Below are 19,527 nucleotides of genomic sequence, written 5' to 3'. Positions count from 1 at the left end.
GTGTGTGTGTGTGTGTGTGTGTGTGTGTGTGTGTGTGTTACCATGGTAGGAGTAAAAACTAAAGCATTGTGTGGTCGCCAGATGCATGAAAAAGATAAGAAAGAGTGTTACTGTTTTTCAGGCTATGGTGAGGGATAGTGTTGTCATATATTGGGAGAATTTTGGCAAACAGGCTATGACTACCATGTTTAAAAGTTAGCACTGTGAGCTTTTTATAAGGAACATATTGTGAATTAACTGATACGTTACAGGGCAAGTCATTTCGCACCTCGCTTAATAATGGAGTTAGTGGAAAAAGTTGTGATGGGTCGGCATGCAACTGGAGTCTGACCCTGTTCTGATGAATGTTAGCTAACAGTTCCTAATTGCATTTTACATTTTCTCTTATCTGTGAATTAGTGAAATCCTAACACTTTTAAAGTTAAATTTTTCATGTGTGCAAAATTTTGATCAACTCAGTTGTTTTCTGCCAAAATAGTTACAAATAAATCAGAAGATCACAAGTAGACAACACTATCGTAACAATGTCTAGCTGTGCAGCTTATAATGTCATCATTTAAAGTCCGACGACAAGATCAGTTGTGACACATAGGAACTTACTGCTTGACAGTGGACTTTTTGGAAGGACCACAGATTTTGAACAAGTACTATTGAAAAATACCTAATTTTGTAAATTTTTTTAGTGAAAATGTGTAATGAGTAGTAGTACTACATTTGAGTTAATAGGAAATCTTGTAATGCCACACTTCCTGACATGCTAGATCAATAAATTATTATTCTAATCATGCCTTTTTGAGAACACATTTGGAATATCATGCTAAGATACTCAAAATTATCCATTAGTATACAAGAAGCAAAAATATTTTAAATATGGTGATGTGGACAACATCCAAGCTGCGGGATGTGCGCATTTAAGCCAACAGCCAATTGAAATGCAAGTATATCACTTGACACGAGAGCATTGCCTCTAGCCTCCAAAATAAGAACCCATATCTTAGGAACATATCTAAAAAAGTTAGCTATCAACATTTAATTTTAAGTTGAGTCTTATATATATAATAGAGGGAAACATTATACATGGGAAAAATATATCTAAAACCAAAGAAGATGTAACTTGCCAAATAAAAGTGTTGGTATATTGATAGAGACAATAAAAACAATAAAACACACACACACACACACACACACACACACACACACACACACACACACACACACACACACACAAATTTCAAGCTTTCGCAACCCAAGGTTGCTTTATCAGGAAAGATGGAAGGAGAGGGAAAGACGAAAGGATGTGGGTTTTAAGGGAGAGGGTAAGGAGTCATTCCAATCCCGGGAGCGGAAAGACTTACCTTGGGGGGGAAAAAAAGGATAGGTACACACACACACACACACACACACACACACACACACACACACACACACACACACACACACACACACCTGTGTGTACAGAGTATGCTAAACAATGGAAACTCCAGGTAGGAATATCAACAATGCAGGAAAAGGCAGATTGCTACTTACTGTAAAGAAGACACCTCATGCAAACATGACTGTCACCTCCAGCATTTCAGGCATGAATGCCAGTTTTGGTTCGAGATGCTGGAGTCGGCAGCCATGTGTGCATTATGTGTCCGTGTGTGTGTGTGTGTGTGTGTGTGTGTGTGGTATTTTTTTAAATATTTTTTTTTAACTGATGAGGGCTGTGGCCGAAAGCTTTATGTAAGTGTCTTTTAATTGTGCCTGTCAGCAACTTAACATGTTTCCTTTATGGTAAGTAGCAATCTGTCTTTTCCTAGATTGCTGAAATTTCTACAGTGTATGTCAATCAAATTAACATCCAATTTCTATTTACTGTGGATACCACCACCTAAAACAATTTGAGTAAATTAATAAATGAATATGAACCTGGCATGCAATGACTTTATTTATTCACAGTGTGAGGCAGTTTACATAGATGTTCTCAATAAAAAGAAATGCCATTGATTTCGCTTTTTCCCATTAAGGAGTCGCTACTGATAATACAAATTATCATCGCTAAACTATTGGTATGTTGTACATATTAACATCACTACACTACACTACACTGTTTAGTCCTGTTTTCAGAAGAATTCAAATCAGCACTACTTCATCAATTCAAAGCTTAACACACAATATTTGTGTCCATGGCTTCAATGGCTTTCCACATTTTAGGAACTGGCGAAGGTCCTGTTTCACCCTCATCTTTACTATCTTGTTTTTCTGTCATCTGCTGTTGCAACACTTCATCAGTAATCATGGACTAACAGACAGCAACATCTTCATCACATTGAACAAAAGCTAAGGCATGTGATATTTTCATATTTCCTATTATCTGCTGCAGCTGTTTTGTTGCAGTTTCATTGCTTACTGACATGATGTCTTCTGCGATTTCATTGTTTTCTGATGTGATCTCTCCTGTAAGTGCTAGTATCCAGTTAAAGCCAGCCTTTTGAAAACAGTTTGATATTATGCTTTCTTGCATGGAATCCCATGCATTTCTCACAAAATGCATAACATTCAAGATCATCATTTTTCTTGTTGTACCATCAAACGGGGTGATTTCAGACGGTTTTGTCATTAGTTTGATTGTAACTTTTGCATATATTGTTAGATTAAATTCATTGTTATGGAAGTGGTAGGGTATATATGTAACGAATAAAATATCCCAGAACCAGAAAGTGTATGTGTAGGTATATTTATACGAGGCAGTTAAATAAAGTGTCCAAAGTTACCCCATGGTTTGGGGTGATTTCGGACACACGTGTTTTTTAAATCTCTGTCCAAAGTTACAGTATACAGGGTGGTCCATTGGTAGTGACCGGGCCAAATATCGCACGAAATAAGCATCAAACGAAAAAACTACAAGGAACGAAACTTATCTAGCTTGAAGGGGGAAACCAGATGGTGCTATGGTTGGCCCGAAGAGGCATTATATTTATATTACAAAGATATGATGTATCTTGATGATGTGCTGCATGTTGATCAATGAAGATGATTATTTTCCTGTTTCTGATACCCAATCTTGTATCCCAAGCATGCAAATATTCTTCAAATTTAGTTGTCATTACCCGTGCTTTCATATTAGACGTATATCTGCATGGGAATTTCTGCAAATTTTTGAAACATTGTGAACTTTTTGCCTTTCCAATTACTAGTGGCACCAACTTTTTCTGTTTCACTTGCATTGAAACATAGTAGAACAGTCAGCCTCTTTCTGATAAATTTCCTGCTGTGGCATTTTTATGCTCTAAACTCCATGGTTTGTCAAGCAGAAGATGGAAAAAATAGGCCTTTTCACCTGCATTAAAAATATCATTGGGACCGTACCTCTCAGTGATAGGTGGAAGAGTGTTTTTTCATGACCCAACAGTTTCAATATTCACACTTGCAGCCTCACCTCAAACACATTTATAAAGTCAATTGTATTGGCTCTTAAACCTAGAGATACAACTATTGGATGCTTTGAAATCTTGGAGTCCCAACTTTTGTGCCAAATATGTAGCTTTAGCACAAACTGCAGTACTATCAGCTAGAATGTTCTCTGCACAAGCTTGTTTAAACTACTTCGATAGGACACTTTCCAGTTCTGGAGACTGATCTTCATGCACACATTTTCTTTTGCCATTTCCTCCAAGATGTGCAACTTTGTTTGTTTGTTTGTTTGTGTGTGTGTGTGTGTGTGTGTGTGTGTGTGTGTGTGTGTGTGTGTGTGTGTGTGTGTGTAGGAGGAGGAGGAGGAGGAGGAGGAGGAGGAGGAGGAGGGGGTGGGGGTCTAATTCTGATGAAGGCATTTTTGGCCAAAAGCTTACTTGTTTGTGGCAGTCCTTTTGTTGTGCATAAGTGTGACTCAGCATCTCCACTATATGGTGAGTAGTAATCTATCCTTTATTATATTGTTCATACTCCATCCTGGATTTTCCATTGTTTGATTTTTTCTTTTCCTTGTATGTCAGTGTATTGCCCTAATATGTGTAAATATTTTTGCAAAATGTGACCAATGCATAGCCATCCATAATTTGTGCTGTTGGACAAGAAATAGACTTATTTTGTTATGATACATCAACAAGCGTCAGTGTCTTTGTCTCGATGCTGACTGGGAATATCTTGAGATGATATATGCCTGAATAGACATCTCCCTAGTCACAGATGCTTATTTTGATGTGTATAAAGTCATTCCTGTCCATGTCCAGGGCAACTGACAGCATCATTTTTGATTACATCTTTGCACTGATGTTTCTGTTTCCTGTATTATCTACATGTGCATAACAACTCTGCATTTCACAGTTAAGTACCTGGCAGTGGGTTCATTGAACCAGCTTTAAGCTACTTATCTACTGTTGAACCATTTCACTCTGACAGCGCAGGAAAAATGAACATTTATTTAAGTCATTCCATGTGAGCTATGATTTCTCTTCTTTATGATCATCATTTATTCCTTTGTAGGTCTAACAAAATATTTTCACACACTTAGGAGAAAATTAGTGATTGAAATTTCATAAGAAGGTTCTGCCACAGCAAAAAGAGTCTTTGTATTAATGACTGACACAACACTTAGTATATCATATCTGTGGCACAATCTCCCTTATTTAGCAGTAATACAAAACAAGCTGCCCTTCTTTGTACTTTATGTCCTCTGTCAATCCCATCTGCTGTGGGTCCCACTCCATGCAGCAGTACTCTAGAAGAGGGCAGGCTCTTTAGTAGACCTGTTACTTTTTGTAAGTGTTTTGTCAGAAAATCACAATCTTTGTTTTGCTTTCTCCGCATTATCTGTGTGATTGTTCCAGCTGAAGTATTTGTAATTGTAATCTCTAAGCATTTAGTTTAATATACAGCCTTCAGATTTGTGCGATTTTTCATGTAACTGAAATATAGCGATGCCTTTTAGTGCTCTTGTGGATGATTTCAGATTTTTAATGATTTAGATTCATTTGGCTCTTTTTGCTCCATGTAGATACCTTCTCTAAATCATTTCGCTATTCATTTCGATCTTCTGATGGCTTTACAAGATGGTAAGTAACAGCATCATCTGCAAACAATCTGAGAGGACTGTTCAGATTGTCTCCTAAACCATTTGTTTACATCAGGAACAACAGAGGGCCTACAACACTTCCTTGGGGAATGCCAGATATTACTTCTGTTTTACGCGATGAGTTTCCATTAAATATCATGAACTGAGTCTTTCCTGACAGGAAATCACAAATCCAGTCACACAACTGATACAATACTCTGTAGGTGGGCAATTTAATTAGAAATTGCTTATGAGAAATGGTGTCAAAAGCCTTCTAGAAATCTAAAAGAATGGAATCAGTTTGTGTGGCAAGACTTTTATGGCTGATTACTTTTACATATTGCCCATAGGTGGCTGTTTCTCTTATCTTAACCTGCTTTTCTTTCTAATTATTACAAATGGTATTTTAATGCATTTGGCAGTTAATATTGATTTGTATCCTTTTAATAACTTATGTTTCTGACATTTTTATGTATGTCACTATTGTATTTTCTATACAATTAATGAGTGGAACTACTCAGCAGCTGAGTTCCATCTGGCATACACTACAGCTCCACTCAGTGTCTATGCATATCAGTGATGGACAAAAAATTTCATATTTTGTTTTCATAATCTGTATATGGTTAAAATATAATGTAATTTCAGATTTCCTCTCGTAGAAATTTGTTGAATTTCAGGGGTCTTAATGGTTTGAAGATGGGGTTTCAAGACTGAAGCTGGTCACCACAAATAAAACATTTCCTTTTATCATGACTGATTATTTTATTATAATTTGTGTCTGTTAAGTAACACAAGCTTCTTTGATGAAGTATCTTGTCAGTATCTGTAATATTTTCCTTTCATTTTTCTCAAATGTTAAGTATAAGATAAACAACTTACGTTACATTGTGTTATGGCTTTGCCTCTAGGGGGTGGTGACACAGGCTGTGACTGTATAGCAACATCTCTTAGACAAGGTGCCAAATCAATTACCACCTTTGAAATACTACCAGAACCACCAGCAAGGCGAAGCAAGGATAATCCTTGGCCACAGTTCCCACGTGTATTCAAGGTTGATTATGGGCACGAGGAAGTGCAGGTGAAATTTGGGCGTGACCCGCGTCGTTTCAGCACTCTTAGTAAGGTGAGTTGTATTCAAATGTAAAATAAAATACTTTTCAGTCATTAGCCTTGTGACACCTTTGATAATACCTTCTACCACTACATAGCTACAAACTGTAATGTTCATGTGCCTGTAGCTTAACATGTAGATGTTTTTAGTTTCTTCTCTTCTTCTTGAACAGTTAATGTTTCACTTCCATACAGATTTGGTGCATGATAGTTTCTTGAAGTACTTTCTGAGCTTTCTGCTAAACAGGCTATTGCAAACTTTAGCACTGGTATCTATTCACTTAGTACTTCTAACGCTGTCTGGGAAATTTTCTTTCGCTTCATTCTTTGCATCTTTAGTTGAACAATATTGGCAATAATCTGCAGCCCTGCCTTCCTTTTTAACATTAGCTTGCCTTTTTTGGGTTTTACACTGTATTTACTCCTATAGAAACTGTTTTACTCAAATAGACCCTACTTGATCAGCATTTGCCTAAGAATTTCTAACTTTCATTATTTAAAAGGCCTTTTGGAATTACAGGATGAGACAGTCAAATAGGAAGGTTTTGAGGACTGTTGGTTGTTAAAATGAGGGGAGTGGTTGTAGGAGTAAGGGGAGCACAGCAATATAAATCACTTAAGACTGAAATAAATAGAAAGTGCAGGGTAGCAAAGGCGAAATGGTTGCAGGGAAAAATGTGAAGAAATCTAAAAAGAAATGATTTTTAGGACAACTGATTCACCATTTAAAAAAGTCAAAATAAACTTCAGTGATTTCAAAAGCAAAGGTGGTAACATTAAAGAGTGCATTGGAATTCCACTGTTAACTGCAAAAGAGAGAATAGATAAGTGGAAAGGGTACACTGGAGCTCTCTAAGGGGGATGACTTGTCAGATGATTGGACAGAAGAAGAAACTGGTATCAGAAAGTAAGTATCAATCAGAATTTAAAAGAGTTCTGGAAGACTTGAGATGAAATAAAGCAGAACAGATAGATAACATTCTGTCAGAATTTATAAAATCATTGAGGAGGGAAAAGACAACCAAATGATTATACAACCGGTGTGTAGATTCTGAGAGACTGGCATGTACCACCAGACTTTCAGAAAGATATGATCTACACAGCACTGAAGATAGCAAGAGCAGATAAATGTGAGAACTATTGCACAATCAACGTAACATCTTGTGCATCAAAGCTGCATACAAGAATAGTATTCAGAAGAATGGAAAAGAAAATTTGGGACCTATTAAATGACAATCATTTTGGCTTTAGGAAAGGTAAAGGCATTAGGGGCAGTTTCATAATGGAAGAAAGACTGAAGAAAAATCAAGACACCCTCGTAGGATGTGTCTGTCTATAAAAAATGTTTCGACAGTGTTAAATTGTGCAAGATGTCCAAAATTTTGAGAAAAATAGGAGTAAATTAAAGGGAAATATAGGTGATATACATGATGTACAATAATCAAGAGGGAACAGTAAGATTGAAAGATGAAGAACGAGGTGCTTGGATTGAAAGGGGTGTAAGACAAGGGTGCAGTCTTTTGCCCCTGCCATTCAGTCTATGTTGCTAAGAAGCAATGACAGAAATAACAGAAAGGTATAAGATTGGGATTAAAACTGAGGGTGAAAGGATATTAATGATAAGATTTGCTAATGACAATGCTACCCTCGGTGAATATGAAGAATTATTACAGGATCTGTTGGTAGAATGAGCAGTCTGGTGAGTACAGAATATGGACTGAGAGTAACCTGGAAATACACAAAAAATAATGAGAAGTAGCAGAAATGAGAATAGAGAGAAACCTAACATCAAAATTGGTAGTCACAAAGTAGATGAAGTTAGGGAATTTTGCTACCTTGGAAACAAAATAACCAATGGCAGACAAAGCAAAGACGAAATAAAAAGTTGACTAGACCTGCCAAAGAGTGCATTCCTGGCCAAAAAGTCTACTGTCCTTAATTTCTGAGAATGTACTTGTATATTTGGAATATAGCATGTATGTTAGTGAATGATGGGCAGGGGGAAAACTGGAATGGAGGAGAATTGAAGCATTTGATGTGTAGTATGACAGAAGAATTGTTGTGCTGTGTTGTGCTGTGAAGATATCTAGTTTTTTGCCTTTTTAACACTAAACAGAAGTTTTACATTGCTTGTTTTGTGCCTTCACTTTTCTAGAACTCAAACTGATTTTCCATTTAGTATTTCCTTAAATTTTATTTTCATTCATAGTTACTAATTTAGTCCAGCAATTACAAGCAATAAATGTCAGATTTATCCTCCTATTTCATTGCCCCCTTGCTTTTAAAGCTATTTTTGTTCGTTTGTTTCACTTCAGAAGCAAACTGGAAGTTCTGTAAAAATCTGATTGGCTCACTGTAGATTCTTAAAATTAGAGGTTTCCCCTCACTAGAAACACCTGTAGCATAGTTCACTAAAAACTAGGACAATTTCTTTTAACATATTGGATAATCTTTGTCCGTTGTTATCCAGAAGGATAACAATTTGGCATTCACAAGTTTTAGCAAGGAGGAGAACTTTCAGGATTACAGTAGCCGCACTGCTAATGGCCCGCTTATATAAAAGGTGTATTATTTATTTATTGTAGTTTCCTCTCATGCAATCATTATACTAACACAGTGAAAGTGTTTGCAGCAAAATATTTTTTGCAGATATGATTAAATACAAGTTTTTAATGAATCCATATTTTCCTTAGGAGTTCCTTGACGATGGTAAAGGCAATGTCTGCGGAATCCGTACAGTGACGGTCAATTGGACCAAGGATGATACAGGTCGCTGGAAAATGGATGAAGTCCCGGACACTGAGAAGGTAATATATACACTCTTGAGCAGTTTAATTAAATGCACAAACTTTGTAGCTTTTTCCCCTAATTATAACAGCAACTTGTTGTGGCATGGGTTCCACGAGATGCTGAATGCATCGGGCAGCCATACTGATACATGATTATCCAGTTGCCATCCACAACTAAGTCAAAACTGGTCATTTTGTGTGATCAGGACAGTTTCAGTAAAAGCATTCAGAGAGACTTGTTGGAACTGGTTTTAAGGAATGCCAATCTTGCTTTTGGTATCCCAGATGTGCTCAATAAAATAATTTGACTTCTGATGAAGTGCAAGCATTCTTTTTAGTGGTGTATTCCTCAAACTGTCCTAAGGCAATTTGGGATTGATGTGTTAGTGGATGCTGTCTCCTTATGTTAGTGAAATTCGGAAAAAGCCAGAAGGATATATCTGATTAAAATGAACGTTATACTAATGATTAGATGGATGACAGTACACAAATGAGAAATGAGTGGTAACAGCACTGTACATTATTTCAACTCAAGTGAGCCATACAAATGCTCAAGATAGAATTCCCCCCCCTCCCCCCTCCTTCTATGGTGTCTGGAGTATTCATTACAGAATCCTCAGGCATCAGGGATAACAATCATTAATCTGAGCAGAAGCTTTTTGTGTCACCTATAATATTTAGTTCTTCTAGCATGACACTCATCCAAAGTCAAAAGTTTGGATGAAAAAAAATTCAATTTATCCTCTCTCATCAATAAATTTCTGCAGATGCCTACATGTGAACACCCCCACTTCCTTTATTGTAATAGGAGTTTCTAAACATGGTGGCTCTGAAATATGTATGGTTAAGTCATTGCTATTTTGATTACTCTCAAGGCATTGGAATCAAAATTAAATGATGTTTTCATTGAACATTCCATGATTTTGTCCACAGTGGTGCTCAATAATGGCAGCTGCGAAATTGCAGGTGCCCCAGTAGAACAAAGCAGGTACACAGCAAGCACTGCAGGAGGGAGTGGGACTTCTCCAATGAAAAACAGTATTATTCTCTATAATGCCACTAAGAACACAAAATATGTAATTAAAGTGCACACCACAGATTGAGGTATTTTGTTTGTTTGTGGACAATGAAAGCTGATGGAATGGCATGTGTGCCACCAGCTCAGATCAGAGCATTTGATGTAAGACTGTCACCATAAATTGGCCCCTGTGCATTGCAGTGCTCCAGTATTGAGCCTTCTATAGTAAATGAAGCAGTAATATTTCTAAAGGCCATAAGGATGACCTGTCTCTCTGGCTGTGCTGTGGTCTAATTGAGACATGCAGTCTCCACTGTTACCAAATATATTCCTCTCTCCATTGGTTCTCTGTAGAAGTCGGTTCATGTATATGTTTGAAGCAACTTCAGGTGGGTCAACTGTTCTGAATATTAAATTCAAATTCAAAGCAATTAGCATTTGACATCTAGAGGCCTAGGCTGCTCCTGCCACTAACACACCAAAGTAAGCCTGACGTCATTGGTTCGTGCTCTGCTGACACTTCAGTTACAGCCTAGACATGAAAATTTCGCCTGTTTCAGGAGAAGACATAACTTCAGCCTTAATGAAACTTAAGAACAGGTTTCAGGTTTCTGACATTCTCAGAAATACCCTGTGTGTGTGTGTGTGTGTGTGTGTGTGTGTGTGTGTGTGTGTGTGTGTGTGAGAGAGAGAGAGAGAGAGAGAGAGAGAAAGAGAGAGAGAGAGAGAGAGAGAGAGAGAGAGAGAGCTAAAAGTAGTAGTAGTAGTAGTAGTAGTAGTAGTAGTAGTAGTTATTGTGAAAACTCCCATAAGTAAATTAGTATTGATTGTTAGAGAACAGCGGTGAATGGAGTAGTTCTTAGCAGATACAGCTTAATTAGGAGTACAGTATGTGACATAGTTAAGCCTTTAACTGCTGTAGACGAGTTAACTCATCATGATCCACCTCTCACTAGGTCCTGAGGATGTGTTTAAATGCAGTCCATGGATTTTCCTGAACTGCTATTGACTTGTTTATGCATCCCATTTTGCTGATGTCTCTCTCTTGAGGACAAGTTACTTCCATACCTCGGCGAATAAAAACGTTTTGAGTATTTTTCATACAGCTTATATGCCTCTGTGCATGCAATCATTTGCAAAAAAATATCATTTTGTCATTTTGAACCGTTTATGAAATATGTTGATACTTAAGACCACATGATCTGCAATGTGCAGGGATGGAAAGGGGTGGACCATCAGTCAGATTTGAAAATAAATAACTCGAGAACGAAATGCGATATTGTTCTGCTCTCAATTTTAAATAACATTTTGATTTCTTAGCTACATTTCATACATTGCGATGTATGAGCTAATAAAATCAACCATAAGCAAAGTTCACAGTATGCATTTTACCTCTGCAAACCCACTAAAATTTCCAGCAATGTTTTACTTAATTTGATGCATTACAGTAACTATGGCACACACTGAATAAAAATTCGGTCCTGTATTGAGTCTTACCAAACTTGAAGATGCGCAGAATAAATACTTTTTCACTAATTGTTTTCTTAAAATCAGTTAAGTATTTCATAGTGACCACAGTGCCATCACTTAGCACAGGCACCGGCATTTGGCCAGTAGTACAGCCATAACAAAAGCACTACTCAGAATAGACTGCAGAGAGCACATCCGTAGTGGCGAAAAGGTTACTATTGAGGTATCTACATTTTGGTGCAATATCGTTGCACATATAATCATACTGTTTAAATATTTAGAAATTTACAATACAGTCTAACTGTAAACTACAGTGAGAACATCACTTGTGGGTTTAGCCCTCCCAGAAGGAGGCAATAACTACCATACAAGAACACTAAGAATTTCCTGTGCAGTCCAGTCCTCAGTGGATTATATAGATTCTGTTGATATGCATTTGTTGTATTGGTTACTAACTTCCATGCAGTGTTTGTGTATTAGTGGCACACATACTAAAGAGCTTGTCTGCACACAGTGCCGCCAATGATTTGAAAGACATGCTATAGAGGGGCTTATAATTTTATGGAGCAGCTTGTAACTTCTCCTTACGACGCCGGTGGGTTTGCAGACAGACTGTTGCATATAATTTTTAGGTAAAACAGGGATAATGGAAATTGGATATAATCATCATCTTTTCTTACAAACTCCATTTGTGATCCATCTGCATGCCATATTATCCCAAGTTTCCCTGACCATACGTGTCAGTGGGTTTGAGCCACACCAGTCCTTACTTTTATTTGTGCGAGACCTTGTTTATCTCATTCTGTGGCAATATTTGTTCTCTCCTGTGGGACATCATTCAATTTAACTCCTTTCTGCTTTGACAGAAAATGATGAGAGGGGTGGGTTCTTATTTCCTTTCTTTACTTCATCATTTTGATGGGCATCACTTACAGTGCTCATTTGGTCTTTTGATTTAACTGAATTATCTTTGACATTCTTTCAGAAGTTTTCCTTGTGATTTGGAAAGATCCTCAGTTATTTAAACAAAACTCCTGTATGAGGCCTTGAGCATCCATTAATATTTCAGTAACAGTAACAATTATGCTGCAATGATAAAATTTTCTCAAACTTTAAATTGTCAGCTCAGTTCTGTCTAAAACAGTTCAAATGTCATTCACAGCAGGTGTCTCTAAAACAAACAGCACCCACACTGTGAATCCAACAATAGTTAATTCATAACCAAACAGTATGATCCCTATCAAAACATCAAAATAATATGAAATAGGCTGAGCCCACCCCCAAGTCCTTACATAACATTGTAATAATAATTGTCATTGTCACCATTTGAGACTGATATACAGATTTGTTGCCTGTTGACTGACAAAATCAGTTCAAACTATTGAGTGTATTATTTATTTTTATACATTGAAAATTTGTTCAATGAAATACACCCTGAATATGTTAATGGCAAGTTAATCACTTCACATTATGTAAGAGGTATAATTTCAGTACTTGCAAAGCTCTTACACAATTATAAGATACCACATCTAAAAATGTTTGCTTGTGGATTTAAAAAAAAATGCAGTTGCTGTATCTATCTATCTTTTTTATACATAAATTGTGAGTATATTTTTTTTGTTATGTACAGTTTGAGATTCTTATAATAGCTTTCTTTTCTTAACTTACCTAATTGCTGTACTCCATCATCATCTAAGACTGATTATGCCTTTCAGCATTCAGTCTGGAGCATAGTCCCATTTATAAAATTCCTCCATGATCCCCTATTCAGTGCTAACATTGGTGCCTCTTGTGATGTTAAGCCTATTACTTCAAAATCATTCTTAACAGAGTCCAGGTACCGTCTCCTTGGTCTACTCCGACTCCTCCTACCCTCTACTGCTGAACCCATGAGTCTCTTGGGTAACCTCATGCATGTAACATGACCCCACCATCTAAGCCTGTTCGCCCTGACTCCTACATGTATAGAGTTCATTCCCAGTTTTTCTTTGATTTCCTCATTGTGGACACCCTCCTGCCATTGTTCCCATCTACTAGTACCTGCAATAATCCTAGCTACTTTCATATCTGTAACCTCAATCTTATTGATAAGGTAACATGAATCCACCCAGCTTTCGCTACCATACAACAAAGTTGGTTGAAAGATTGAACAGTGCACAGATAACTTAGTCTTGGCACTGACTTCCTTCTTGCAGAATAGAGTAGATCGTAGCTGCGCGCTCACTGTATTAGCTTTGCTACACCTCGCTTCCAGTTCTTTCACTATGTTGCCATCCTGTGAGAATATGCATCCTAAGTACTTGAAACCGTCCACCTGTTCTAACTTTGTTCCTCCTATTTGGCACTCAATCCGTTTATATTTCTTTCCCACTGACACTACTTTCATTTTGGAGATGCTAATCTCTAGCTCTGAAATATTACTTTGCAAACTTTCAATCGAATCTGCCATCACAACTAAGTCATCCACATATGCGAGACTGCTTATTTTGTGTTCACACGTCTTAATCTCATCCGGCCAGTCTATTGTTTTCAACATATGATCCATAAATAATATGAACAACAGTGGAGACAGGTTGCAGCCTTGTCTTGCCCCTGAAACTACTCTGAACCATGAACTCAACTTACCGTCAATTCTCACTGCTGCCTGACTATCCATGTAAAGACCTTTAATTACTTGCAAAAGTTTGCCTCCTATTCCATAATCTTGTAGAATAGACAATAACTTCCTCCTAGGAATCCGGTCATATGCCTTTTCTAGATGTATAAAGCATAGATACAATTCCCTGTTCCGCTCGTAACACTTCTCCATTATTTGCCGTAAGCTAAATATCTGGTCCTGACAACCTCTAAGAGGCCTAAACCCACACTGATTTTCATCCAATTGGTCCTCAACTAATACTCGCACCTTCCTTTCAACAATACATGAGAAGATTTTACCCACAACACTGATTAAAGAGATACCTCTGTAGTTGTTACAATCTTTTTGTGTTTTCATGTTTAAAAATTGGTGTGATTACTACTTTTGTCCAGTCTGATGGAACCTGTCCCGACTACCACGCCATTTCAATTAACCTGTGCAGCCATTTAAGACCGGACATTCCACTGTATTTGATGAGTTCCGACCTAATTTCATCCACCCCAGCCCCTTTATTGCACTGTTCGATTTCGAATTCTGGCATTAAAATCACCCATGAGCAGAAGATTGTCCTTGTCCTTTACACTAACAACTAAATCACTGAGTGCATCATAAAAACTATTCATCTTATCTTTTTCTGTCCCTTCACCATACGAATATAACGACACAATTCTAATTTTCTTGCTAGACACTGTCACATCTAACCACATCAGTCATTCGTTTACATACCTTATTGCAACTACGCTGGGTTCCATTTCTTTCCTGATGTAAAGCCCTATTGCTTGTGCTATTCCTGCTTTGACTCCTGGCAGGTAGACCTTGTATTCTCCCACTTCCTCTTCTTTCTCACCCCTTACCCGAATGTCACTAACAGCTAAAACGTCCAACCCCATCTTACTTGCAGCCTCTGACAGCTCTACCTTCTTTCCAGAGTAGCTCCCATTGATATTAATAGCTGCCCATCTCGTTACCATTCGTTTGCCGAGTCGTATCTTACTCCACAAGTGAATGAAAAATCTACTGCAAGGAACAACTGTTTTACATGATAACAGATTTTTTGCAACATTTTCCTCCAGTTTCACTGAGTCTGGTGCATGAAATTGTGGTGGAGGTGGCTTCGTTACTACAAATTTTGTGCTAGGTAGGTTCCCAAAAAAAAAAATGGTTCAAATGGCTCTGAGCACTATGGGACTCAACTGCTGTGGTCATTAGTCCCCTAGAACTTAGAACTACTTAAATCTAACTAACCTAAGGACATCACACACATCCATGCCCGAGGCAGGATTCAAACCTGCGACCGTAGCAGTCGCACGGATCCGGACTGCGTGCCTAGAACCGCGAGACCACCGTGGCCGGCATAGGTTCCCAAAATCCTGATGCACAAGCACAAAAAACAAAAGAGGATTACCAGATAAATGGTAACAAAGTTAACGATTGTATCGCAACAGGTGACGTGACTTGGATGAAGTGTCAGTTGTGTGTTGATTTCTTTGAATGTGGCAAAACAATTAATTCAGAGAGATATTGTCAAACACAAGTTTTGTTTTTTCATGAGAAAGCACGTCCACACAAGGCCAGCTGTACTCGAGAGCTCCTGCAGGGTTTCAGATGGGAGGTGTTTAATCATAGACGATACAGCTTGGATTTAGTGCTGAGTGACAACAACCTCTTCCTAGCAATGAAGACATGGCTCGCTACATGACACTTTGATACTGATGCCGAAGTGCATGCAACTATAAACCAGCGGTTGCAAATGCATAAGGAGTGACACTGGATGGTCATAGAAAAAAAAATCTGTGAAGTCACACTTTTTATAGAGAGGTCTAACAGTGGCATACTTGTCTTTCTGGGAAAACATCTGGAGTTAATGATACATCACATAGTGGCTAGGAACATTACATATTATAGTGCTACACATCTATTGCCTTGTTAGAGGTGATATTCACCCCTGAGGAACTTTTACTTTTTAGAGTACACTGTCATACAGCTGAGCAATATGTCTTACTGTACTTTTATCTTTGCTGAAATATCGTTAGTAGATATATGCATCTCCACCCCCCCCCCCCCCCCCCCTCTCTCTCCCCCCACATGCCCACGCACGCACTAACATTGATGATGTGGGTGTTTCCTGTTTCATCCTTTTTTTAAAGAGCTCTATTTTGTTCTGTTTAACCATTGTGTGCGTAGTTACTCCAGCAATATCAGATGTTAGTATACTGTTTTGTACCTTAAGCAGACATACTGATAAACACTGAATGTTTGTTACAGGTCTACAAGTGTGATTTGGTGCTTCTTGCAATGGGCTTCCTGGGACCAGAACGTTACATTGCCAATGAATTGGAACTGAATCTTGATCCTCGCAGTAATGTGGAAACACCTACTGGACAGTATTCAACTTCAGTACCTCGTGTTTTTGCTGCTGGAGGTATGTAGTGACGTATTTACATTCTAGTTAGTGAGTTAGGAAATTATTCTATGTAGTGAAAAGACTTGTCAAGAAGGTATGATTCCAGTTTGTGTTTGAAATTAATTTTTATTGAGTTTCAGATTCTTCATATCACTGGTAAGAGGTCAAATATTTTTGTGGCTGAATACTCTATGCTTCTCTTTTGGTATTATATATAGGAATGTTACTGTTGGTTTGAAAATGTGATTGACTGTAATGGAGAGGGGGGGGGGGGGGGGAAATGTAGTGTGAAGCTTTTTCAGTATGCCCAGCTGTTTAAAAAAATCTAAAAAAAAGGGAAGCTGTTTAAAGAAATCTAAAAAAAAGGGATTGAGTAAATACCACATATTATCCTTATTACATGCTTCTGTGCAGGAAACATTTTCCTATTCACTGAGGAGTTACACTATTACATTGTTGCAAACCAAATAAATAGAAAAACTTCATTGTCTTCTTCGATAAAGGTGGTGATTTGATGGGCATGGTCAATTGCATCTTCAGTTATATAACTGTGGATCCATCCTCCATTGCATTTGTCAGTGTTCGGTATTCTTCATAGGTAGCAAAGGAGTGTTCTTGTGTATTATTTCCCACTGGACATGCTTTGTAAATAATTGTACAATTTGTATTTGAATTATCTTGACAAGTGTGTTAAGTTTTTATAGCATCTCCTACACATGCATTACTCATACAAAAGGGATATGTCATTTTGCCCTGCTGCTGTTGCTGTTGTGGTATTTGCTCTCCATGCTACTCTATTATATGCAAGTCTCTTCATCTTAAAATAACTACAGCAACCCACATCCATTTGAACCTGGTTATATACTCATGTCTTGGTCTCCCTCTGCAATGTTTTCCATCTGGAAATCTGTCCTATCATCTGATTTCTTCTTTTAGTCAAACTGTGCTACACACATTTATTTCTTCGCCATTTCTATTGAGCACCTCTTCAGTAGTTAAGTATCGTCCTTCATTTAATCTTCAGCATTCTTCTGTAGCACCACGTTTCAAAGGGTTTTATTCTTTTCATGTTTGGCCTGCTAATTGTCCATGTTTTACCTCCATACAATGCTATGCTCCAGACAAATGCATGCAGAACAGATTTCACAAACACTTAAATTTATGTTTGATGTTAACAAATTTCTCTTTTTCAGAAACTCTTTCCTTGCAATCCTGGTCTACGTATTATACCATCTCTATTTTGGCCAGCATCAGTTATGTTACTGCCCAAACTGCAAAACTCATCTGCTAGTTTCAGTGTCTAATTAAACCAGGCAATGCTGAGGGAATTAAATTAGAGAATAAATGTTCCTCTTTTACCTTCTTTCAAGACACTGTCCATTCTGTTCAACTGCACTTCCAAGTCATTTGCTATCTTCGACAGAATTGCAAGGTCTTTGGCAAACATCAAAGTTATTTCTTCTCCCTGAACTTCAATTACTTCTCCAAATTTTTCTTTGGCTTATCACACTACTTGCTAAGTGTAACACTGGAGTTACGCAGCAACCCCATCTCGTCCCCCCTTCTCGACCGCTACTTGCCTTTCGTGCTCCGTTTGCCTTTCTCCAGCTTACCTTCTGAGGTAAGTTATCAATTCAGTATTGCCTCATGTGTTCCAGTGTTCCTCCAGAACCCAAACTGACCTCCTTCGGGGTTGACCTGTACCAGTTTTTCCATTCTTCTATAAATAATCTGTGTCACTTTTTTGCAACCATCACTTATCAAACTGGTAGTTCAATGTTATTCACATCTGCTTTCTTTGGAATTACTTTGCCTGTCTCATATCTTGTCATGGCTGGCTCTACTGAGGATCTCAATAATTCTGTGGGAATGTCATGTATCTTAGGTACCTTGTTTTGGTTTAGATCTTTCAGTGCTCAGTCATTCTTGCAGCAGCAAATCCCATCTCAGCTTTATCTACTTCTTATTCTCTTTCTATAGTATTGCTGTGAAGTTCATTTCCTTGTGCAGCCCCTATATTTATTCCTTCCACCTTTAAGCATCCCTTTTCTGCTTAATATTGGTTTCCCATGTGATCTCTTAATATTCATACAGGTGCTTCTATTTTCTCCAAAGGCTTCTAGATATTTTTGATGTAAGCTGCTCTAGACTTACAGTTACTCTCCAGTTATTTCTGATTAGCCAGTTTGCACTTTGTCATCTTCATGTTTTAGACATTTATATTTCCTTTTGCCTGCTTCATTTGCTGCATTTTTATATTATTTTCTTTCCTAAATTAAATCCACTATCTTCTCTGATATCCAAGGATTTCTCTTAGGCCTTAAGTTTTACCTATTCGATCCTCTGCTGCTTTCACTATTCCATCTCTAAAAGCTAACGATTTGTCTTCTGCTGTATTCCTTTTGCTTGTTTGTCAGCTTTTGCCTAATGCTCCCTTTGGAACTCTCAACCAACTCTGGTTCTTCCAACTTATCTCAGCCCCATCTCTTCAATTTTGTGCATTTGTGCAAATTCTTCAGTTCTAATCTACAGGTCAGAACCAATAAATTATGATCTGTGTCCACATTTTCCCCTGAACTGTCTTACAATTAAAATCTCTTTCCAGAATCTATCACCTACCATTATTAATTGTAAACCTTTCACTGTCTCAAAGTTTCTTCCACCTACACAACCTTCCTTTGTGGTTCTGAAGCCAAGTGTAAGTGACAATTTATGCTCTGTGTAGAATTCTACCAGGCAGTTTCCTCTTTCATTACTTTTCTCCAGTCTGTATTCTCCTACTGGTTATCCTTTGCTGCCTCCTCCTCTTCTTTCTGTTGACTCCCAGTTGCCCATCCAAGTTAAATTTTTGTCTCTCTTAACTCTGACAATAATTTTATCTTGTCAAACATTCTTTCAGTCTGCCATCTAAACTTCTACAACTGTGATGGATGTCCATCTAGGCTAGAATATTGTGTTCACTATGCTGCTCATAGTAGCTTACCCAAAATACTATTTTATTATTTATTAGTAGGCCTACTCCTGCACTTAATTATATTTGATTTTGTATTTATAACTTCGTAT

General features: G+C 37.7%; 1 protein-coding gene across 1 annotated transcript in view; it reads left to right on the top strand.

Annotated features, from left to right (window-relative positions):
• The window catches only part of LOC126284988 (uncharacterized), a 357,367-nt gene that overhangs the window by 329,870 nt on the left and 7,970 nt on the right, over positions 1–19,527 (top strand). Inside the window, exons 37-39 of the mRNA XM_049984278.1 lie at positions 5,944–6,158; positions 8,839–8,952; positions 16,326–16,482. Of these exons, the coding sequence (XP_049840235.1) occupies positions 5,944–6,158; positions 8,839–8,952; positions 16,326–16,482 (486 nt within the window). The remainder of the gene's footprint in view (positions 1–5,943; positions 6,159–8,838; positions 8,953–16,325; positions 16,483–19,527) is intronic.

Source organism: Schistocerca gregaria, chromosome 8 (assembly GCF_023897955.1).
Source record: "Schistocerca gregaria isolate iqSchGreg1 chromosome 8, iqSchGreg1.2, whole genome shotgun sequence".
NCBI lineage: Eukaryota > Metazoa > Arthropoda > Insecta > Orthoptera > Acrididae > Schistocerca > Schistocerca gregaria.
Note: the sequence above shows the minus strand (reverse complement) of the source record. Positions and strands in the feature narration are given on the sequence as shown.